Below are 26,198 nucleotides of genomic sequence, written 5' to 3' on the forward strand. Positions count from 1 at the left end.
TTATTTCCGCTATTTCTTTTATAGTTCGAACTTTCATTTTGGTGTAAAGTTTCGTTGTGGTTTTTATTTATTGCATCAAGTGTGTCAACAAAAGACAACTCTTCTATCATTTTCCAACACCTAAGCAAGATGTCTTGTCTCACATAGATTGGCAACTGTGTAATTAAAATATGTACTAATCCTTCTTCCTCTATTGGCTTAACTAAATACTTTGCTTGTGTTAAATGCCAATCAAACTATTTCCTTATAGTACCCCAAGTATTATTATAATATTTTGGGTCCCATAGATTTTATTTTAACTTTTCTTAAGCACTGGCAGACCAGTACTTCTCTTTAAATTTATTTTGAAAGTCTCCCCAAGAGGAAAAATTCTCAATATTTATTGATCCCCTTTCTAAGGCTTCCCCTAGAAAGTACCCCAAAGTAAATTTGATCTTATTGGAATCTTCCCAATTTTTTGATAAAGCTTGGTTAAATCTTTTTAAGAAATGGGTCAGATATACATCTCCATCCGGCTTAAATTTAGGGAATTGTCTGGATAACCCTGAATTAGCTCCCCATTGCAAATAAGTCACTGTTTTACTAGTTAATACAACATTAGGTGAAGTTACCCTTTATTCTACTTTCTCTTGGATAAGCTTAAATTCTCTCCGCAGTCATCCATACCCTTGCTGGTATCACTAAGTTCAGAAGAAGGAATAGGCGATACATTTCCGGTTGTCATTTTCTCGGTGACTCTCACTCTATAATTTCTCCAAATTGTTCCTCCAAACTAATTACATTTATAATATCAGAGTTAGCTATTTTCTCTTTGAAATTTCTTTCTACCGTATGAACCCATGTATTGACACCTGTAATTTGCGATTGAATGACTAGCATTAATTCGTTCTGACTATCTACACTCTCTTTCAAATTATTCAACCCCTGCCTTAAATCATTATACTTAACATTGTACATGTTTTCAAAAGATCCTAACTTTTCAGTAAATTCGGATTCTACATTATTACATTTGCTCTCAATGTTAAGTTCTAACCTTTTTGATAAATCTTGAAAAGTGTTACTCTGTTTCTGATTAAGGTCAGTAAACATATGATTTATATGAGTAGTCAAAGAATTTGTCAACTTGTTCTTTAAATCTACTTTTAAATTCTCTACTTTATTACTTATTGCGTCAAACTTAGTCTTCAAAGCATGCATACCTTCACATGATTACTAAAGTCTTTGCTTTGAGAGTTGACTTTGGCATTTAACAGATCTAAATTTGTCATTTGAATATTTAGAGTTCACTCTGAGCATTTAAAGCTTCACTCTGGGTGTTTAACTGAGAATTTACTAAGTCTAGTTCTTTACTTAGTCGCACTCTGAGCATTTAATTGAGAATTTAATGAGCTTAACTAAAGACTCTGAGCTTTGATTAAATTTATCAACTCAGCCCAGTCAGGAACTTCTTTGCTAATTTTCATGGCCATAGCTGGGTCCTGAGTTTCCCCAATCTGTTGTATATTTTCCATACTTTTATATTCCTTAGCTCTTGTAAGCATTTAAAACTAACTAGTTACACAACAAAAGTTCACTCAACAGTATCTATTACAACTTTTTACTAAATAAAAGTTCACTCAACAGTATCTTTTACAACTTTGTACTAAAGTAATCAAGTTTTGTTTCACGCTCACCCGGCGTAGAATTCGTGTTCCATAGGTGAGCGGATGTGGAGGCAGATCAGCATCAGTGAACAGCAGCTTGGCATCAGATGTATGTTGGTTTCAGCATCTGCATCCCTGCAATGTGTGTAAGAGCTGTATACTCCCCGCAATGGATCTTCTTGGTTGAAGCATTCTATGCGTACTTCTTCTTAGACAAATACATCGAAATGGTCTTCGCTGTTTTTATCATTGTGAATTTTTCAATTCTTCACTGTTTTTTTATTTAAATTTTGCTCCATTGGGTACTTGAACATACTACAATTTCTCGGAGTAATTCCCTTGTCTTATTATGTTTGGTTGCTATGGCAACATGTAACAGCTTCTTTTCTTGTTTTTGACTTACAATTCCTGTTTTCTCTGTCCTTTCACACAAGCCACCACGTTCTAACATTTCCAACTTAAATGTGAGAGTGAATCTGGGTTATTTCGGTTTATTCCCCCAAACTACCTTCCAGTTCTTTACGAAGTGACTTAATTGGAATTTACTGGATAGCTGGTTGCTGGAAACCGTCTTGACTAATGCTAGGTACAGGAATTTCTAGACTCTTTCTACTTATGAAATAAGTAGACATAAAAACTTTGCTTTTTGTCAATTAACGATGTATTTGACTTTCATACACAATAAAACTCTCACTTTCAACATAAATATATAACTTCTGGTAAGTCCCTCGTACAGTCAAACATCAGAAACAAATTAAATTACAGTTAAAAGAAAGTTGGCTTTGATACCATAATTTTTCTTAACATAAATCAGAAAATAAGCCTTGCCTATAGCAAGGTTACGTCAAGAGTTTTCAAGAGTTCTTCTTCAACTGTCTTTGTTTTAATAACATTAGTCAATGACCCAATAAGCACAGAGCTGCATATAAACTCCATGGTTTTTCCTTAGACACTCACTAAAATATTTATGGATTGCCCAACAGGTACTTGTTGGTGCCGTTCGTCCACCACGTCTACATGTTCTTCCAGCAACTGATTTAAAACTTGCACACACAAACACTCGTGTCAAGAATATCATGTGTTCAAGATGGTAGAAGGCTGAGTGGTTCTAGAATTTACACAAATTCTCAAATCACTACACATTGTTCATTAAAGGCATGAAGAATTAATAATTGTGCTGTAGTGTAGACACCATGCATTTCCAGGCATATGTCCATATGGCCTATTTTGCTCCTTATCCTTTCAGGGACTATTCTTGTAGATTTTCCCCAATGAGCAATATCACCCTGTATTCTGAGCAGCAGTGATCCCACTCCCTTGTGGTACTCCTGATATTACTGTTACATATTAGTTTTGCCCCATTAAGAATTGTGTGTATTGTTCTATGTGCCCAGAATCCCTGATTCTACTCACAAATCTGGTCTAATATTTCATAAGCTCATATTTTGTTCATTGGCATCAGTGTGAAACTGTACCAAATATCACCTGGAAGTTGAGAAACATCATGTCAGTGTGCTCACCTTTATTTAATGCATTCTGGATCTTGTGGCAAATAGAGTGAGATGAATTCACATCATCATTGTTTGAGGAATCTGTGTTGATTTCTACAGGGAAAGACCTTCGTTCTCCAGCAACATCCAGAAAATAGGTATAATTTGGCTTTGGCAGTCTTTTTGGGCTAATTTGTGGTATGTGATCATAGGAAGCAGTCTTCCATTCCCACACGTTGGCTCTCACATTTTCAGTATGCAGTTAAAGTCCAGTCCATAGCTATGCAGACTTCTCCGTTTGTCATTCTCTTGCAAGGGCATAAGATCTTCCATAATATATTTCTTTTGTTGGCTTCTAACTTTATGTTTAGACTTTCCTTTCACATTGCTGCATACTGTTCTTTGGGTGCTTGCTTGAAGTTAGTCATTAATTCTGATTCTCAATGAAGAGTTGAGTCTCACCTTTTCTGTTTGAATTGTGAGTTCCTCAATTTGTTTCATGGCTGTGCTGAGGGATCAGAAAAGACTATGAGATAATCTGCAAAAGCTAGTCAGTTGATCATCAGCTGTGTTCCTCCACCCATTCTGGTCCCATTTTTATCCCTTCATTACAGAATACTTCACACAGGTGACTTTTTGCAACGCACAGTTCAGAAGTAAAGTATCCCTGTCTCCTTGCTTATTGCCTGCCATATCTCAGAGTTGCCTGAAATCTCTCCTGTGAATTTCACTTTGGACTTCATATCAGTGAAGGCCTGTTGGATGTTTGCTTATACTGTTATCTTAAGGTCGTCTTTTTCAGGATTTGCTACATTGTGTTTGTCAATAGAATCATAGGTCTACCTGGATTTTTAACACAATTGAAAATTAATTGTTATTTCATATAGTATTTCCAGCTCTGGTGCCAAAGTTAGAATTGGATTCCCCATCGATTATTATTATAGGCACAAGATGTAAGACTGACTGCCTTTGGTGCACAGTTCAAGTTCAGGATAAAACATATGTGTGATTACAATTCCTAAAATCTTTACCATGACTGATCAATTAGTACGTTACCACCCCGTTCAAACAATCAATACAGATATTAACTTTCTGTGAAATGATATGGAAATAGCATTTGTAACATAGCATAGGGTCTATACAAGGGCGATGTACTTGAGGACAATATTATGGAAATGGAAGAGGATGTAGATGAAGATAAAATGGGAGATACGATACTGCGTGAAGAGTTTGACAGAGCACTGAAAGACCTGAGTCGAAACAAGGCCCCCGGAGTAGACAATATTCCATTGGAACTACTGACGGCCGTGGGAGAGCCAGTCCTGACAAAACTCTACCATCTGGTGAGCAAGATGTATGAAACAGGCGAAATACCCTCAGACTTCAAGAAGAATATAATAATTCCAATCCCAAAGAAAGCAGGTGTTGACAGATGTGAAAATTACCGAACTATCAGCTTAATAAGTCACAGCTGCAAAATACTAACACGAATTCTTTACAGACGAATGGAAAAACTAGTAGAAGCCAACCTCGGGGAAGATCAGTTTGGATTCCGTAGAAACACTGGAACACGTGAGGCAATACTGACCTTACGACTTATCTTAGAAGAAAGATTAAGGAAAGGCAAACCTACGTTTCTAGCATTTGTAGACTTAGAGAAAGCTTTTGACAATGTTGACTGGAATACTCTCTTTCAAATTCTAAAGGTGGCAGGGGTAAAATACAGGGAGCGAAAGGCTATTTACAATTTGTACAGAAACCAGATGGCAGTTATAAGAGTCGAGGGACATGAAAGGGAAGCAGTGGTTGGGAAGGGAGTAAGACAGGGTTGTAGCCTCTCCCCGATGTTGTTCAATCTGTATATTGAGCAAGCAGTAAAGGAAACAAAAGAAAAATTCGGGGTAGGCATTAAAATTCTTGGAGAAGAAATAAAAACTTTGAGGTTCGCCGATGACATTGAAATTCTGTCAGAGACAGCAAAGGACTTGGAAGAGCAGTTGAATGGAATGGACAGTGTCTTGAAAGGAGGATATAAGATGAACATCAACAAAAGCAAAACAAGGATAATGGAATGTAGTCGAATTAAGTCGGGTGATGCTGAGGGAATTAGATTAGGAAATGAGGCACTTAAAGTAGTAAAGGAGTTTTGCTATTTGGGGAGCAAAATAACTGATGATGGTCGAAGTAGAGAGGATATAAAATGTAGGCTGGCAGTGGCAAGGAAAGCGTTTCTGAAGAAGAGAAATTTGTTAACATCCAGTATTGATTTAAGTGTCAGGAAGTCATTTCTGAAAGTATTCGTATGGAGTGTAGCCATGTATGGAAGTGAAACATGGACGATAAATAGTTTGGACAAGAAGAGAATAGAAGCTTTCGAAATGTGGTGCTACAGAAGAATGCTGAAGATTAGATGGGTAGATCACATAACTAATGAGGAGGTATTTAATAGGATTGGGGAGGAGAGAAGTTTGTGGCACAACTTGACCAGAAGAAGGGATCGGTTGGTAGGACATGTTCTGAGGCATCAAGGGATCACCAATTTAGTATTGGAGGGCAGCGTGGAGGGTAAAAATCGTAGAGGGAGACCAAGAGATGAATACACTAAGCAGATTCAGAAGGATGTAGGTTGCAGTAGGTACTGGGAGATGAAAAAGCTTGCACAGGATAGAGTAGCATGGAGAGCTGCATCAAACCAGTCCCAGGACTGAAGACCACAACAACAACATAGTTATAATATTATTCTGTTAATTCAGTAACTATGGCAATCATGAATTCTGCTGAGTTATGCTGAACACATGTGCTTTGGCACATGTGGACAGCTATTTTTATAACTATCCAACAAATTTAACTAAGGGAATCAAAAACATCTTGTTCCTGAGCTGTAGATATGAGAGAATGCGTATGAGCTTGGTAACCTGGCAGCACAAGTATGTGTTTGTAAACATGTCTGAAAACAATCTTAGTGTTTAGTCAATTGGTCATTGTAAAAAAAGATTACATATCACCTAATACTATTGATGTTTATTTATATTGTATAAAAAGTCTATCATAGAATTTGTATTACAATTTGCTACAAGGAAGGAATAAAGTGCAGAAAAGTTTTTGAAATGTGAAATATTCATTTTGATGAATCTGCTAGGGGTAAAATCAGGATTTGAATGAATGGTATAAGCATTTCAAAGACTGCTGTGAACATGCTGATATTAATGGATGCCCTGGATGCCCCGGTGTATCATCAACCAATGAAATTCTGGAAAAGTGAAATAAATGTTTTTGGCATATCATTTGGGTCAGGAAGTTGTTAAACACTATTTCACCAGCACCCTTCCTATGTATCTTACTTCACATGTATTGCCTTTCATTTGGTATATTCCTGATTTGTGATCAGGGAAGTATTTCTGAATTGAGTTGCTGGTTTGGTGCGCTATTTTTATGCCTTGTTTTTTTGAAAATTTTGGATAGTCTTTGTGTATATTTGAGGTTGTATATCATTGTGTACAGTCTTTTAATAATGAATAGGAAAATAGGAGTGCGGGTAAGCTACTACCAACAGCATAGTGAACGCATTATTGTGGCCAAGATAGACACAAAGCCCATGCCTAACACAGTAGTACAAGTTTATATGCCAACTAGCTCTGAAGATGAAGAAATTAATGAAATGTATGATGAAATAAAAAAAAAATTATTCAGGTAGTGAAGGGAGACGAAAATTTAATAGTCATGGGTGACTGGAATTCCAGAGTAGGAAAAGGGAGAGAAGGGAACATAGTGGGTGAATATGAATTGGGGGAGAGAAATGAAAGAGGAAGCCATCTGGTAGAATTTTGCACAGAGCATAACTTAATCATAGCTAACACTTGGTTCAAGAATCATAAAAGAAGGTTGTATACATGGAAGAATCCTGGAGTTACTAGAAGGTATCAGATAGATTATATAATGGTAAGACAGAGATTTAGGAACCAGGTTTTAAATTGTAAGAAATTTCCAGGGGCAGATGTGGACTCTGACCACAATCTATTGGTTATGAACTGTAGATTAAAACTGAAGAAACTGCAAAAAGGTGGGAATTTATGAAGATCGGACCTGGATAAACTGAAAGAACCAGAGGTTGTACAGAGTTTCAGGGAGAGCATAAGGGAACAATTGACAGGAATGGGGGAAAGAAATACTGTAGAAGAAGAATGAGGGATGAAGTGATGAAGGTAGCAGAGGATCAAGTAGGTATAAAGATGAGGGCTAGTAGAAATCCTTGGGTAACAGAAGAAATATTGAATTTAATTAATGAAAGGAGGAAATATAAAAATGCTGTAAGTGAAGCGGGCAAAAAGGAATACAAACGCCTCAAAAATGAGATCGACAGGAAGTGCAAAATGGCTAAGCAGGGATGGCTAGAGGACAAATGTAATGATGTAGAGGCTTATCTCACTAGGGGAAGATAGATACTGCCTACAGGAAAATTAAAGAGACCTTTGGAGAAAAGAGAGCCACTTGTATGAATATCAAGAGCTCAGATGGAAACCCAGTTTTAAGCAAAGAAGCGAAAGCAGAAAGGTGGAAGGAGTATATAAAGGGTCTATACAAGGCCGATGTACTTGAGGACAATATTATGGAAATAGAAGAGGATTTTGATGAAGATGAAATGGGAGATAGGATACTGCGTGTAGAGTTTGACAGAGCACTGAAAGACCTGAGTCGAAACAAGGTCCCGGGAGTAGACAACATTCCATTGGAACTACTGACAGCCTTGGGAGAGCCAGTCCTGACAAAACTCTACCATCTGGTGAACAAGATGTATGAGACAGTGAAATACCCTCAGACTTCAAGAAGAATATAATAATTCCAATCCCAAAGAACGCAGGTGTTGACAGATGTGAAAATTACCAAACTATCAGTTTAATAAGTCACAGCTGCAAAATACTAACGCGAATTCATTACAGACGAATGGAAAAACTAGTAGAAGCCGACCTCGGGGAAGATCAGTTTGGATTCCGCAGAAATGTTGGAACATGTGAGGCAATACTGACCCTACGACTTATCTTAGAAAATAGATTAAGGAAAGGCAAACCTACGTTTCTAGCATTTGTAGACTTAGAGAAAGCTTTTGACAATGTTGACTGGAATACTCTATTTCAAATTCTAAAGGTGGCAGGGGTAAAATACAGGGAGCGAAAGGCTATTTACAATTTGTACTGAAACCAGATGGCAGTTAGAAGAGTCGAGGGGCATGAAAGCGAAGCAGCGGTTGGGAAGGGAGTGAGACAGGGTTGTAGCCTGTCCCCGATATTATTCAATCTGTATATTGAGCAAGCAGTAAAGGAAACAAAGGAAAAATTTGGAGTAGGTATTAAAGTCCATGGAGAAGAAATAAAAACTTTGAGGTTCGCCGATGACATTGTAATTCTGTCAGAGACAGCAAAGGACTTGGAAGAGCAGTTGAACGGAAGGGACAGAGTCTGAAAGGAGGATATAAGATGAACATCAACAAAAGCAAAACAAGGGTAATGAAATGTAGTCGAATTAAGTCGGGTGATGCTGAGGGAAATGGATTAGGAAATGCTACCCAAGCACTACTCACGCCCTGTCCTCACAAATTTAGTTCTGCGAGGTTCGCAGGAGAGCTTCTGTAAAGTTTGGAAGGTAGGAGACGAGGTACTGGCAGTAGTAAAGCTGTGAGTACCGGGTGTGAGCCGTGCTTCGGTAGCTCAGTTGGTAGAGCACTTGCCCGCGAAAGGCAAAGGTCCCGAGTTCGAGTCTCGGTCGGGCACACAGTTTTAATCTGCCAGGAAGTTTCATATCAGCACACACTCTGCTGCAGAGTGAAAATCTCATTCTGGAAACATCTCCCAGGCTGTGGCTAAGCCATGTCTCCGCAATATGCTTTCTTTCAGGAGTGCTAGTTCTGCAAGGTTCGCAGGAGAGCTTCTGTAAAGTTTGGAAGGTAGGAGACGAGGTACTGGCAGAAGTAAAGCTGTGAGTACCGGGCGTGAGTCGTGCTTCGGTAGTTCAGTTGGTTGTGCACTTACCCGTGAAAGGCACAGGTCCCGAGTTCGAGTCTCGGTCGGGCACACAGTTTTAATCTGCCAGGAAGTTTCATATCAGCGCACACTCTGCTGCAGAGTGAAAATCTCATTCTGGAAACAACAACAATGTTTATTGTTTCAGCTATTGATATATTGGAATATATATTCTCTACATCAAATGACAGGAGGGTGGCCATGTCTGGAACTTTAATGTCTTTCATGTAGTGAATCAATTCTGTGGTGTTTCTTATGGTCCTGTCCTCTTGTAATTTGTAGTTTTCTGATAAGATTTTCAACATGTATCTTGCAAGTGGGTAATTTCTATAATTCTTTAAGTTTTGTCAGTGTTATGGAATCAGTGTTGTTTTGCTTTCCTCTGTATTCTTTTATCTGTGTTATTAGGTTTTTTCTCATTACTGACTAGCTCTCTTGGCAGACTAATGTTTTTCTCACTTGTTTCATTTCTGTTTTCCTTTGTGAGAATGTGTTTTGATTCAACTATGAGGCTTTCTATGTATTTTTCATCTATTTGTATACTGACATTCTGTTTCAGACCTTTTTTGAGCAGTTTTATTTCTTTGGTATGCAAAGCAGTGTTAGTGGGGTGACCAGTCTTTGATAGCAGTGATGTTTTTCATTAGACTGGGTGTAATTTGTGGCTGTGTTGGGTGTTTGTTTAAATTTTCAGTTATTCCTTTGTGAGTTTTTTCATTTTTTCTCTCACTGTGTATATACGATTTTCAGCCTTGTTAAAAAGATGGGAGGAAACAGCTCTATTGTTCAGAATACTCGTAAGATTAAGATGTACTGTATATAGATCCCTATTTAGAGCTTAATTTTTTGCATAAAGAGACTTGATTTCATAGTTCAGCCAATTTTTTTGAGCTATTTGTTCCATTTTTTTGGCACTGGTAGAACATTTTTAACCTGTAAATTAATGTATTTAGGCACAATATACACATAAAAAAATTTTTGCATCACCTCAGTTCCGAGAGTTCCGCAACCTGTACAGAAAGTTGGAATAGAGATCAACATAATCATCATTCCTACCCTTTTTATTGCTGATAAAAACCACACATTGCATGTTGTACCACCATACATTGAGACTTTCAGAGGTGGTGGTCCAGATTGCTGTAAACACCAGTACCTCTAATACCCATTAGCACATCCTCTTGCATTGATGCATGCCTGTATTCGTCGTAGCATATTATCCACGAGTTCATCAAGGCACTGTTGGTCCAGATTATCCCATTCCTCAATGGTGATTCAGCGTAGATCCCTCAGAGTGGTTGGTGGGGTCACATCATCCATAAACAGCCCTTTTCAATCTATCCCAGGTACATTTGATAGGGTTCATGTCTGGAGAACATGCTGGCCACTCTAGTCGAGCAATGTCATTATTCTAAAGGAAGTCATTCACAAGATGTGCACAATGGGGGTGCGAATTGTTGTCCATGAAGACGAGTGCCTCACCAATATGCTGCTGATATGGTAGCACTATCAGTCGGAGGATGGCATTCACTTATTGTACAGCCATTACAGCGCCTTCCACGACCACCAGCAGCATACGTCGGCCCCACACAATGCTGCTTCAAAAGAGCAGGGAACCTCCACCTTGCCGCACTTGTTGGTCAGTATGTCTAAGGTGTTCAGCCTGACCGGGTTGCCTCCAAACATGTCTCTGATGATTGTCTGGTTGAAGGCAGATGTGACACTCATCACTGAAAATAACGTGATGCCATTCCTGAGTGGTCCATTCGCCATGTTGTTGGACCTATTATGGTTGCAAAGATGCACCTCCCATGTACTCTGGGAGTGAAGTTGCACGTCGTGCAGCCTATTGCGCACAGTTTGAGTAATAACATGATGTCCTGTGGCTGCATGAAAAGCATTGTTCAACATGGTGGCGTTGCTGTCAGGGTTTCTGTGAGCCATAATCCATAGGTAGTGGTCATCCACTGCAGTAGTTGCGCTTGGGTGGCCTGAGCGAGGCATGTCATTGATAGCTCCTGTCTCTCTGTATCTGCTCCATGACTGAACAACATCACTTTGGTTCACTCCAAGACGCGTGGAAATTTCCCTTTTTGAGAGCCCTTCCTGGCACAGAGTAACATTGCGGATGCGATCAAACCATGGTATTGACTGTCTAGGCATGGTTGAACTACAGACATCATGAGCCATGTACCTCCTTCCTGGTGGAATGACTGGTTGTTGACATCTTTGGGCAGGTTTAGTGACATCTCTGAACAGTCAAAGGGATTGTGTTTGTGAGACAATATCCACAGTCAACATCTATCTTCAGGAGTTCTGGGAACTGGGACAATGCAAAACGTATTTGACCTGCAAATGGTGTTAAGCTTTATATTTTGGATAGTTTAATGCAGGTTGAGATGTATCTTTTTAAACATCATGTAGAGGCCACTTGGAAATACCTGACAAGGTGACCATCATAAGTTTGTTTGCGGGGCCATCTTCCACAGCAGCTGTTAAAATTTATTGCTGTAGGTTTTCCATCTTGAGCTGACTGCAATTTGATCTAAAAGAATTACATCAGACCGCTGTTTTCTCCCATCTTTTTAGCAAGGTTGAAAATCATACATATTCAATGATAGAAAAAAATGAAAAAAAAAACCCTCACAAAAGAAAGCTTGCAAATTTAAAAGCTAAGCAAACATCCCACACAGCCACAAATTACACCCAGTCTAATGAAAACATTACTTCTATCCAAGACTGGTCAATCTCACTGACACTGTTTGCATACAGAAGAAATAAAACTACTCAAGAAAGGTCTCAAACACATCAGCACACAGATAGACGGAAAATACATAAAAAAACCTTATAGTTGAATCAAAAAGCATTCTCACACAGGAAAACAGAAACAAAACAAGTGAGGTAAACATTGGTCTGACAATAGAGCTAGTCAGTAATGAAATCAAAAACCTAATAACACAGATAAAAGAAAACAGAGGAAACCAAAACATTATTGATTCCATAACACTGACAAAACTTAAAAAGGAACTACAGGAACACAACTCCATCATCACAAGGACACATAAAGGAAACATAGTGAGCAATACATCAGTAAGACACAAGAATTCATCACAAAAAAATAAAACTGTATAACTAAAATAAGATCCAACTAACAGCTTTTCCAAACAAAGTTGAGAAATAGTCTGAAAGACATTGAACGTAAAATAGAAAACAAATAAAAAACAAAATTGCTACAAACAAGTCCAAGAGCACCTTCCCTCTGATGCCTACCAAAGCTACACAAGAAAGATCTCCCCATCAGAGCTACTGTGAATTATAGAAATGCTCCTGCTTACCAACTTGCAAGATACATGTTGAAAATCTTACCAGAAAACTACAAATTACTAGAGGACAGGACCATAAGAAACACCACAGAATTGATTCACTACATGAAAGACATAAAATTTCCAGACACGGCCACCTTCCTGTCATTTGATCTAGAGAATATATATTCCAATATACCAATAACTGAAACAATAAACATTATAGAACAAAGGTATAAGACACACAGTACACTTCCAAATGAATACATCATAGAAACAGTCAGGCTTCTAGAGCTAATAACAGAACAGGACTATTTTCAGTTCAATAATGAATTCTATTTACATAGTGAAGGATTACTAGTGGCATCCCCATTGACTGGAACCACCACAAATTATGAACCATGTAGAACAGATTATATTTGACAAAATATTGCCATATGGGTACAACATCCTATACTGAATTAGTATATGGATGACATCTTGTGCCTGATAGATGACCCAAACAATAAAATTGACCAGTTACATACAGACATAAATTTTGTTCATGAAAAGATACATCTTACAATAGAGAAAGAGCAAAATAGACAGTTAAATTTCTTGGAAATCACCATAAGAATTTAAAACAACCAACACATATTTGACATTGACCAAAAACTGACAGCAACAGACACAGTTATATAAACACAGTATCATTAGATACAGACAATTACAAAAAAGAAATGAATCCAAAATACAAATAGCCATAAATAATCGATACAAAGAGAACTTAGTAACAAAGCTGAACGAAACAGAAAAGAACAATCACCCATCTGTCACCAACCCAAGAGCAAAATCACACACAAACAAATCAACAAAGTACAAGAAAAGAAACAACACAAAGTGTCAAAGAAACAGAAAGTAAAAGATTGTACACAGTGACATACAACCACAAATATACACACAGAATATCGAATATTTTCAAAAAACAAGGCATAAAAATAGCACACCAAACCAGCAACTCAATTCAGAAATTCTTCCCTGGTCTGTATCAAATGAAATGCAGTACACGTGAAGTAAGATACATAGGTCAAACAAGGAGGACATTTGACACCAGATACAAATAACAGTTAAGAACAAGGACATATAGGATGAATCATTCAACTTTTGCATATCATCTTACACCAACACCAACATAAAATTACAGCCAGAAATACAGATATGGAAATCATAAGGATAAACGAAACAAAAATCACCTCCCCAACTTACAAGAAAACCACATCCAAAAAACCGTAACAGAAAAGAAACAACTCTTAAATGATCAAACCAACTTGGCAAACCACACACACTTTAAATTGACTGACCACTTAATATAACATTAAATGTCCTCATATAACCACTATCATCTCCTCCCAGATTCTGTCCTATAATCACCATCAAGGCCCATGCCCCTTCCCCTCTCCCCCGTGAGAAAAAAAAAGGCAACCCACCTCCACTCCTCTCACGTCTCTACTACCTACATACAAGGCAATTTCTTTCACACACACACACACACACACACACACACACACACACACACACACACACAAAAAAAACCACTATAATCTGTCGTGTGCGTGCGTGTGTGTGTGTGTGTGTGTGTGTGTGTGTGTGTGTGTGTGTGTGTGTGTGTGGAGGGGGGAACATTAGGAAGTGTTTCATGTTTAATATTATTTTTATTTACTTGATGTATATTGTAAGGCATAGACGATTATAATCTGCATTAGGCTTGTAGATAATGAGATAGGCACATGTTTATAAAAATTGAGGTTCCTAGCAAAGTTTCCAATGACTGCAAAATGAAAGAGTAATTTTAGTGAATATGTTAATTTGATAATATCAAAATGTTGTTTTAATTCTCAGTATGTGTTCAATAAAATCTGTAATATCAGAATTATTCACATGTTGCACCTTTCTGTTTTAGAATGTCATTTATTTGGCAGAAAAAGATTGAGGTATATATGCAGGGTGGTCCATTGATTGTGACCATGCCAAATATCTCACGAAATAAGTGTCAAATGAAAAAACTACAAAGAACGAAACTTATCTAGCCTGAAGGGGGAAACCAGATGGCTCTATGGTTGGCCCGCTAGATGGCGCTGCCATAGGTCAAATGGATATCAACTGTCTTTTTTTAAATAGGAACCCCCATTTTTTATTGCATATGGGTGTAGTATGTAAAGAAATATGCTTTTTAATACCGCTTCAACCACACGCGAACTGTGTGCCGGACATCCATCACGTTGGAAGTACATCGCCATTCTGTCCTGCAGTGAAACATCTTGTAGTAACGCGAGCAGAACATTACGTAGGAAACCAGCATACATTGCACCATATAGATTGCCATCAATAAAATGACAATTATCCTTCCTCCCATAACGCCGCACCATACATTAACCCGCCAAGGTAGCTGATGTTCCACTTGTGGCAGCCATCATGGATTTTCCGTTGCACAATAGTGCATATTATGCCGGTTTACGTTACCGCTCTTGGTGAATGATGCTTCGTCGCTAAATAGAACACGTGCAAAAAATCTGTCATCAACCCATAATTTCTCTTGTGCCCAGTGGTAGAACTGTACACAACATTCAAAGTCATCGCCACGCAATTCCTGGTGCACAGAAATATGATGGGGGTGCAATCGATGTTGATGTAGCATTCCCAACACCATCATTTTGGAGATTCCCGATTCTCATGCAATTTACCTGCTACTGATGTGTGGATTAGCCGTGACAGCAGCTAAAACACCTACTTGGGCATCATCATTTGTTGCAGGTTGTGGTTGACATTTCACATGTGGCTGAACACTTCATGTTTCCTTAAATAAAGTAACTATCTGCCGAACGGTCTGGACACTTGGATGATGTCATCCAGGATACCGAGCAGCATACATAGCACACGCCCGTTGGGCATTTTGATCACAATTGCCATACGATATCGACCTTTTCTGCAATTGGTAAATGGCCCATTTTAACATGGGTAATGTATCACAAAGCAAATACTGTCTGCTGTGGAGGAATGTTACATGTTACATGATACCACGCACTTATACGTTTGTGACTATTACAGTGCCCAACTAAAACATTCATATTTCTTTACATACTACACGAATGTGTAACAAAAAATGGGGGTCCTATTTAAAAAAATGCAGTTGATATCTGTTTGACCTATGGCAGCACCATCTAGCGGACCAACCATAGCACCATCTGGTTTCCCCCTTCAAGCGAGACAAGTTTCATTCTTTTTAGTTTTTTGGTTGATGCTTATTTCATGAGATATTTGGCCTGGCCGCTATCAATGGACCACCCTATATATATCTTGACTTCATGATGAAAGTTAGATTTTCTTGAGAAAACAAATTTATTGTTACTGAGTATGCATTCTAGGTTCAAAGCTCACTCACTGCACAAGAACTGGATTCATATGGAACAGCTGGTGCAACTGTTGAAGAAGTTCTCAGTTCTATAAGAACTGTAATGGCATTTGGTGGCCAAGAAAAAGAAGTTGAGAGGTATGTAAAATTTTAGACTTTCATGGCCTTTGTCGGTTACCATAAAACATTTTGGCTTCTGATATGCTATATTCTGTTGTCTTCTGTTCTCATCTCCTGACATTGCTGATGTTTTCTTATTGGCCTGATTTGGCTATATTGTGAAATTGGATCCCTTATAGAAATAGGAAACAGTGCACTTTTATGGCTGAAATTCATTTCTTAACTAGCTCCTGGTATAAGCCAGTATAGGCAGTTTTGTCATTGACAGGCACCAACTATTGTTGGTGTTGAGAAGAAGAAGCAAACATGGATAAATGACTTTTTATAATCTATATTGTCTTAAGTTGTCCATGTTTATACTGGTAATTTGTAGAGTTTTGTAATTTTAATCATAAAAGAGAGAGATAAGAGGGTTTAAAAATCAAACTATTCATTAACATAGTAAAGTGGCTGTTATAAACTCTATTTGCAACTAAATGTTATTAAATTTTCAAACAATGGAACATCTGGGATGGAATAGCAATGAACTAGGCTAGACTGCTACACATCACATAGCGGAAGCATTGAGTGGCAGGCAAACACATTTACAATTGACACACACACACACACACACACACACACACACACACACACACACACACAAACCACCGTAATTTGTCCATTGTGTGTGTGTGTGTGTGTGTGTGTGTGTGTGTGTGTGTGTGTGTGTGGGTGGGCGCGCGCGCGCATTTGATGACATACTTAGCGCCAATTTTATTTATGTATAATCAACAAATTTTAACATACCAATGTTATAACGTCAAGTTGAACACACATATTTAAAAGACGACACAATACATGTAAGTCACAGAGCAAGTAGACAAAGTAAGACATGTGTACACGGTAACAGTCAAATCATAACTGAGTCCAAATCTAGCGGCCGCTGGCTGGCTGGCCGCTTAGGTGGCGTGGCTGCTGCATCACTGGCAGACAGCATCACATGTAGAGGACGCGTGTAACTGCGCGGCGGCACTTTGAAAGTTCGGCAAGTCACAACACTTTTACCCCCTTTGAATTTTTTGCACTGGTCTTGATGGGGTTGGCCTGTAGATTGCTAACGTCCATAGGTGTTGTTTGACTGGCCGTAAAGTCTCGAGGAGGAGGCTTCCCATACGGATGGAAGTGTCCCCGATGATAACGGATCAAGATGACAGAAGACGTAGGGCTCGAATCTGCTTGGGCCCCCTGCACCAATCTGCCCGTTGCAGCAAGTCCAGTTGTTATAACAGGAGACATTGGCGATGTGTCCGCGTCCATAGGAGAAGAAGGCGAGTGGAGTTGCTCCGACAGATGATGGTCATCCGGTTCCTGCATGGGCACGTCTCCTGCTGGCGTCCGTTCTTGTGCTGGCACCGAGATGATGGTGAGAGGGCTGCGTTGTGAGTAATGAGAGATGCCAAGATCCCGAGCATCAGGTAGAGGCGAAGGTGGTGTAGCGGCATTCGGAACAGGTGTTGCCGGCACACTAGGCCGAAGCTGGTCCAAATGATATACTGGAACACCCGTGTCCATCTGGATTTCATACAGGCGACAGCCACGGTGTCATAAGATGCGGCCAGGACTCCATTTTCGCCACCTGCCTTATCCCCATACCCATACAAGGTCGCCGGCAGTGAACCGGCCAAGCGAAGGCACCCGCGGCCATTAGGTGGAAGGCCACAGAAGATGAAGTAGTGTGCGGGGCTGTCAGCCATGTAAGAGCTCAGCCGGGCTGTGGTTGCCCATGGAGGTGAAACAGTAAGAAACCAGAAATTGGAGAAGCACATCATCAGCAGCAGCAGAAGAAGTCTGGAGTTTCCTCATCTGAGCCTTAAATGTGCGGATCAGTCATTCAGCCTCACTGTTTGACTGTGGATGGAATGGAACGGCTGTGACATGCATGACTCCGTGACGGGCACAGAAATCCGCAAATTCGGAAGAGGTAAATTGCGGACCATTATCAGTGACAAGAGTAGATGGAAGGCTTTCCAAAGAGAAAATGCGAGCTAGAGCATTGGTTGTTGCCGCAGTGGTAGGCGACATGCAACGGACAATGAAAGGAAAGTCAGAGTAGGCGTCAATAACGAGAAACCAATAAGTATCTAAAAAAGGTCCCATGAAGTCGGCATGAATGCGCTCCCAGGGCTTCTCAGGCGAAGGCCACGGTGACAAAGGTGACTTCAGGGCGGCGGCATATGACGCACAAGGGCCGCAGGCAGCGACCACGTGTGCAATTTCAGAGTCGATGCCGGGCTAGTACACATGACGGTGCACCAGAGATTTTGTGAGAGAGACACCCCAGTGCCCTTGGTGAAGGAGGCGCAAGACCAAAGCACGCAAAGACGTAGGTACCACAACAAGCGGCGAAGCATTTTCTGTGGAAAAGAGGATAACACCATCCCTAGCCGTGATGCGGTAACGCAAAGCGTAGTAGTTCCGCAACGGATCAGAAGTCTTAGCAGATGGACGATCTGGTCAACCCTTCTGAATACAGCATAAAACCCGGGAGAGGGTAGGGTCAGAACGCATAGCAGCCGCCAGCCGGTCCCCGGTCCTCGGTGATGGGGAACCCATCCACAACCCGCTGCTCGGCAACATCCAGTTGGAAACAAAAAAGTTCGTCCCTATCGAATGCCAGATCAGGACCCATGGGAAGGCGAGACTGTGCATCAGCATTTGCATGTTTAGCAGTCAGCCGGAAATGAATCTCGTAATTGAAACGAGACAAGTAAAGAGCCCAACGCTGGAGGCGTTGTGCAGGCTTGTCAGGAAGTGACGTTGATGGATGAAAGAAGGAAGCAAGTGGTTTGTGGTCCATAACAAGATGAAATTTGGATCCATAAAGAAAAACACCAAACTTATGAAGAGCATAAATAATGGCCAAAGCTTCATTTTCAATTTGAGAATATTTTCGTTGAGCATCCGTGAGCGTTTTGGAGGCATAAGGAATGGGTTGTTCAGAACCGTCAGAAAAGCGGTGCGCAAGAACTGCACCAACCCCGTATTGAGAGGCATCTGTGGCATGAACGAGATGTTGGCCAGGTCGATAAGTAGCCAGGCACAGGGTCTGTTTGAGCATAGACTTCAATTTCTGGAAAGCCGCATCGCATGGCGCGGACCAGTGAAAGGGCACATTTTTATGCAATGGCTGAGCCACTGAATCCGCAGATGGTAAAAACCTGTGATAGTATGCTATTTTCCCCAAGATGGCCTGCAGTTCCTTAACAGATGTAGGGCGAGGAAGGGCATCGATCACAGTGACAGTTTGCTGAAGTGAACGAATACCATTCCGAGAGAGTTGGAACCCCAAGTACGTGATAGATGCCCAAAAAAATAGTGATTTCTGAAGATTACACTTAAGAATGGCAGTCTGTAAGACATGAAAAAGTGTGTGGAGATTCTGAAGATGTTCTTCAGTGGTGGAGCCATGTAATTAATACACCCAGGGACAAGGAGCAATAATTGTTCCAAGAATCACTGAAAGAGAGCTGGGGTGCTGGCAACCCCGAATGGCAATCGTTGGTATCGATAGAGGCCGAAAGGCATGTTAAGGACCAGAAACTGCCGGGAAGAAGCGTCGAGAGGAAGTTGATGATAAGCTTCTGACAGGTCAATTTTAGAAAAATACTGGCCTCCAGCAAGTTTAGTAAACAATTCTTCAGGTCGGGGCATAGGGTAAGTGTTGATGATGCATTGAGCTTTTACAGTGGCTTTAAAATCACCACAGAGACGAATATCACCATTGGGCTTAGCAACGACAACAACAAGAGATGACCACTCACTAGAAGTGACAGGAAGCAAGACCCCTGAAGCAGTGAGACGATCCAGCTCCCGTTTGACCCGATCACGAAGGGCCACAGGAATGGGCCGAGCCCGAAAAAACTTAGGTCGAGCAGTGGGTTTGAACGTGATATGAGCTTCAAAGTCATTTGCACGACCTAACCTAGGAGAAAAAAGGGACAAAAATGTCATCAACAAGGAATCCAAGTGAGCATAAGGAATAGCATCAGAGATGATATTGACAGAGTCATCTATGGAGAACCCAAAAACACGAAAGGCTTCCAAACCAAAAAGATTCTCCATGTTACTATGGTCGACCACAAATATGGGAACAGTCGAACGACAGATTTGTAAGATACCTCAGCATCAAATTGTCCCAAGAGAGAAATCTTCTGCTTATTGTACATCCATAATTGCCTAGTGAAAGGTGATAGGGTTGGAGAACCCAACTGAAGATGCGTCTGAGAATTGTTGATAGTGGTAGCAGAACCAGTATCCACCTGCATGCGAACATCTTGACCAAGTATTTGGACAGTGAGGAATAACTACCCTGAAAGGGAAGAAGTAAAATTGACAGACAACACAGAATCAGAATCAGCGTCATGTTCATTAACATCATGTATGTGGTCGGATTTGCAAACGGGTGACACATGACCCTTCTTTTTGCAGTTGTGACACACGGCCCAACATTGGGGACAATCCTCCCGTGAATGTTTCACAAAACACTGCGGACATGAAGGAAGTTGCCGGGGGTTTTGCTGCAGTTTCTTAGAGGTTTGTTTACAGTTAGGCCAAGGCTGTGCTTGGGAGCGTACTGCGGCCACGTCGGCCAGCGGGGACACATTGCACGCGTCGTCAACAGCACACAGAGGTCGTATTTCCCCGACGTCACCCCACGCCTCTATTTGCGCTCCAGCGGCGTGAGAAATTTCAAAAGACTGTGCGATGGATAGGACTTCATCTACAGTCGGATTTGCCAACTGAAGGGCACGTTGCCTAACTTCTGTATCGGGCGCCGACCGGATAATAGCATCCCGTACCATGGAATTGGCATAGGATTCTTTGTGAACTTCAGTAACAAATGGACACTTTCTACTGAGGCCATGAAGTTCAGCAGCCCAAGCGCGTTAGAATTGAGTCGGTTGTTTTTGACAATGATAAAAGGCAACATGAGAGGCTACCACATGCCTATGCTTTAGAAAATATGCGGACAGAAGTGAGCATACGTCAGCAAAGGATAAACACGCAGGATCCTTCAAAGGATCCAATTGCGACAACAACCGATACATTTGAGGTGAAATCGATGAAGGGAACAGAGACTTACATGTTTGTTCGTCCATGACGTGAAATGCCAAGAAGTGCTGTCGAAGATGTTTTTCGTAATCAGACCAGTCTTCCGCCGTCTCGTCATAAAGAGGAAAAGGAGGTATAGACAACGACGAGAGATGCTCCACATTGGATGCCACGACAAAAATGCGAATCGCAGATGTGAGAAGCATTTGCTGTTCATTGAGACCTTGCAATAGTTGCTCTAAAGTAGCCATGGAAACCTGTGGGTCAACGATGAAAAGAAAAAATCCACTACCTTGTTGCCAATTGTTATAACGTTAAGTTGAACACATATATTTCAAAGATGACACAATACATGTAAGTCACAGAACAAGTAGACAAAGTAAGACATGTGTACACGGTAACAGTCAAATCAGCACTGAGTCCAAGTCTAGGGGCCGCTGGCTGGCTGGCCGCTTAGGTGGCGCGGCTGCTGCATCGCTGGCAGACAGCGCTGCATGTAGAGGACGTGCGTAACTGTGCGGCAGCACTTTGAAAGATCGGCGAGTCACAACAACTAAAACTGACACAAAAACTGCTACTTTGATTGCACCTGCAGTATGAGCAGTTGGTGAGCGCAATCTGGGTCCTAGTTATTTATACCAGTAATGTCTGGTTTGAAACATAAATCTTCCAATTATTCATTTGCCCATCTTAGTAGAGCTTTTGATGCAGCTCATTTGTAGTACTTGTGAAAACCTCTCAATGCAGGGCTGGAAGTTAAGAGGGCACAGGAGTGTCATTTTTATGACAAATCCAAAACAGGTAGATAAGCGGGCTTTGCACAGTTGTAATTCCAGCTAGTTGTTGCAAAAGGATACTTTTGATTATGATTATACAATTAACACTCTCTCTTCTGGTCACTTCACAATGACTCTCAGAATACAATTGCACAGATGTAGATGTAGACTGTTTATGCTAAACAGATTGAACTTGTACTGCTGGGCGGAATTAAACTTTATTAGGACAGCAACCTCATTTGACAGAAGAACCACTAACAAAAAACTAAATTTACATGTATCCAACATGACATTAATGCAGGATCATAGTGTCAGTAACAGTTGTGTTTTATTATTCAGCTGATCACTTTTGAACTACCAAGTTCATTTTCAACCCACGTGTATTAAAACTGCACTAATGGTGCCTGGTTAGGCAGCAATGAATTTGCATATGGGTAATGTACATGGCATGTACTCACATGGAATGTGAGACCAATTTCACAGTGCAGATGTAGATACAATTGATAAAGTGCAGTTGAACCTGAGTCTAGTTCAGCTTCACTTCATGAATACATTTACATTGTGAAATTGGTCTGATGTTTGTAATGTGACAGGGCCTTTTATCATATATCCTGGTCCACTATCTATATTTGTACCACCTAAAGATGATCGTGTTATCAGGTAGTGGTGAGCAGTTTGTGTGATGTGTGACGTTCTCTTGTTGTGTGAGGCTGTACGTATGGTTTGGCACTCCAAGTTGGGGGTGTTGTGGAAGACTCAGAGTAAGAGGGCCACCGACAATATCAATGGAACCCAAAGCAAATGAATCACTTTTATGTTAAAGAGAATTTTAGTATGTGGCCCAAGAGTCAGATGTTATATATCTGTAGGTGTTAATGTTTGATGTTTGGTTAAAGTACTTTGAGTTCTGATTACTGGGATCTGTCATATTGAAATTTGAGGACTAAAAACAGAGAAGTGCAAATGACAGTTTGAAGTTTATCTGGTAGCTTGAAGTAGTTATCATGATCCAACATTTTAGGATCACCCAGCAAGGATCAAAGTCCAGAAGAAAAGCTAGTTCATATATAGAACGATGGGATAGAATATCTGGACCACCAGAACAATTTCTAAAGGTGGCCATCCAACAGCAAGATTTATAACAGGTAATTGGCATATGCAACTTGGTGAAAATGTACCAAACACAAACAGCAGCTGAAGTATGCCACTAAGAAAAAACTCTGCCTTTTCACCACACATTTTGTGTGACTATGTATAATGTGTCTATTGTCTGTGTGTGAATTGGTCCCCTAAATGAGCACTGTTAGTGTAGCCTTAATAGGTTTGGCTTGAAAATGAACTTCGTAGTTCGAAACTAGTCGTGGTCATAACAAAACGCAACTGTGACCAAAGTACAGTAAAGAAAAATACTTAATTATTTCCAGTGAATCCTTTTATAAATTGTTTTGATACTTTTGTAGAAAATTCATTTGGAACAGGTCAGGGTGCAGGAGGTAGTTGTTCTTGTTCTTGATGTTATTTCTGCAACATCAGCAAATATTTGCCACTGTTTTCTCTCATTTTATTTCAGAAAGATAAGTTCTCATGATTTTCTGCTGCTGATATTAACTGAAGTTTTGTGAACATTTATTAATGTCAGATTAGTACAATATTTTGGTGATGTACTTAGTTATTATCATTAGGTCACTTTGAACTGTAAAGAGGCTGCTCATTTCTTTATACCTGTCCTCCACCCCTCCCCTTGGCCTTCCTGTGGTCCTGTTGATGATGTAACATCTGATGCCTGCTCATTATAGCTGCTGTTGACTTAGGGGAATTTCATACACATTCCTAATGCACAAAATGACAGGAAGAAATTGACTGGACTGCTGTTAATCTATCTGAGGAAGAGATAGTGGACTCCATGACAACACTGGAAATAAGATGCCTCATTTTCGTGGTTACACCTAAAGTGTGCTTATCTCAGGTCTTGTCGGTGCATTAGAACAAGTTCAACTTCGCTGACACATAAAGTGACTAAAAATGTCTGTCAAGACTCATCCTGTGCTCTACTCAAAGCAAAGTCATCCAAGCCCAGTTTCTTTGGAGACATGAGGGAAATTCTTCATGAATTACAAGAGGGCACTAGCTGATAAAAGAAATTAAGGTTCCATGGTTATGATAAGAATTGCTTTACACCTAGATGTGCCACGTCGTAGAATCGTGGATGTTCTACTGACCAACAGACTTCACAGAAAGACGGCACCTATACTCAAAAGTATCAGTTTCACTGAATAAGACCATCAAGGACCCCATGGGCTCCAGTTCTGCCTAGGCTGAATGGATGAACAAAGGGGGAGATCAGTCAAAATAGCTGGAGCCAGCTGCCAGAGACTTTGGTCATATGTGTGTGAGTAGCATTTGTGTGTGTGTGTGTGTGTGTGTGTGTGTGTGTGTGTGTGTGTGTGTGTGTGTTGTTGGCTGAAAGTTAACTTCCTGACAGTCTTTTTGATGTGCCTGTCTGCAACTCAGCATCTCCACTATAAGGTGAGTAGCAACTGTTGTTTTCATATTATTGTTACATTCCATCCTGGATTTTCCATTGTTTAATTTATGGATTGGGACAAAGATGAAGCAAAGAAATGAAACTGAAGGAAGTCAAGGTAGTAAAACTGTGCAAAATAATCTGAAGAAGTTTCCCAAGCAATGAAAGTTATAATCGCAAAGGAGCTAAATTATGGAGTAACAGCAAGGAAAGGAAGAGGTGTAGGTATGCACACAAGAAAAAGATGGAACTGTTTATTAGTGTTGCTGAAACTGACTATAACATTCAAAACATCAGAAAAATTGTGGAAAATCTGCAAGGGAAAAACAGTATGAATTTGGATAGGTTGCTACTTATCACACAAAACAGGTGTTGTGCACCAGATGGACATATTTAAAAGTATACGGTTGCATGTTTTTTAACTATTTGACAAAGTCCTTTGCCACTTGCAGTGGTAAGTACACACACACACCCACACACACACACACACACACACTCACACACACACACACACACACACACACACACACACACACACACTCACACCTTTCACGTGGCCCCTGTCATCTCTGATTGCTGTGCCAGTTCACTGCTCATTTCCTCCCCTTTGTGGTGAGTGGTAGTCTGTCCTAGTTCATATTTAAATAATAAGATAAAGCAAAAGAAATTAATAGAGACTATCTTGGAATCTTTTTAAAAAGTCTGTAAATTTGATATTTATTGAAATATCTGGATTATTACATTTGGTAATGAATGAGAACTGAATCAGATGACTGAAAAACTAATTTAATTGTTTTATTGCTTGTTAGGTACAAAGAGAGACTTCATGCAGCTGAGACAACTGGCGTCAGGAGAGGATTTTTCTCTGGCGTGGGAGGTGGTGTCATGTGGTTCATCATATACAGCAGCTATGCTTTAGCTTTCTGGTATGGTGTGGAGCTAATCATCAACTCCAGAGAAATGGGAGACACAGAATATACACCAGCTGTATTAGTCATTGTAAGTATCAATATTTTGTTTGAAGATAATCATTACTTCTACACCCAAATTTCTCAGATCTTTGAAATATGTCTTGGTATCAACATATTTTCTGAAAGAGTGATTTATGTGAAGATTTTGCTACTGCAGCAACAGATTACACTTTGCTACAGGTGATACTAAAATGATCTGTAAGTCTGGAGATTAGAAAATTATGAAAAACACACAGAACCATTTCACTCTGTATGCAGGTGTTATGAGGGCATGCTGAAAAGTAATACCTCTGAAATTTTTGTGTGAAAACTCTTCAAAGCTTTTTAAATAAAAAAAAAGTTGCTAACATTCTACATTTTTATTCTTCATGTTTAGATATTTGCAGCCCTCTGCCGATAGAGGGCTCAGAATTGTAGCTTATAGCATGGTGGTGTGTAATGCAATTATGTCGGTTTATGAGAAACAGCATGCTGTAATTAACATTCAAATTTGAAGAGTTTGTCCACACATGAAGCACCCTCTCCTTCAGCATGACAATGCCAGACCATACATGAGCACTATAACATCCACAACAATCCAACGCCTTTGCTTCCTTGTTATTGATCATCCTCCACACAGTCCCGACTTGTCCCCATCCGATTTTCATCTGTTTGTGTAACTTAAAGAACAGCTTGAAGGACTTCACTTTAATAGTGATGAAGCAATGCAAGTGAAGGTGAGGTTGTGATTGTTTGCAGATGATGCTATCATTTATCATCTTGAAAAGTCATTAGATGATCAAAACCAATTCCAAATTGATTTAGCCAGACATCTGTATGGCATGGAAAGTGGCAATTGACTCTAAATAATGAAAAGTGTGAAGTCATCCACATAAGCACTAA

At 40.1% G+C, this 26,198-nt stretch overlaps 1 protein-coding gene across 2 annotated transcripts in view; it reads left to right on the forward strand.

Annotated features, from left to right (window-relative positions):
• Positions 1-26,198, forward strand: part of LOC126412154 (multidrug resistance protein homolog 49-like) — a 454,076-nt gene that overhangs the window by 236,124 nt on the left and 191,754 nt on the right. For both annotated transcript variants that reach the window (XM_050081614.1, XM_050081613.1), the window contains exons 8-9: positions 15,848-15,972; positions 25,155-25,344. In XM_050081614.1, the coding sequence (XP_049937571.1) occupies positions 15,848-15,972; positions 25,155-25,344 (315 nt within the window). The remainder of the gene's footprint in view (positions 1-15,847; positions 15,973-25,154; positions 25,345-26,198) is intronic.

Source organism: Schistocerca serialis, chromosome 7 (genome assembly GCF_023864345.2).
Source record: "Schistocerca serialis cubense isolate TAMUIC-IGC-003099 chromosome 7, iqSchSeri2.2, whole genome shotgun sequence".
Taxonomy (NCBI): domain Eukaryota; kingdom Metazoa; phylum Arthropoda; class Insecta; order Orthoptera; family Acrididae; genus Schistocerca; species Schistocerca serialis.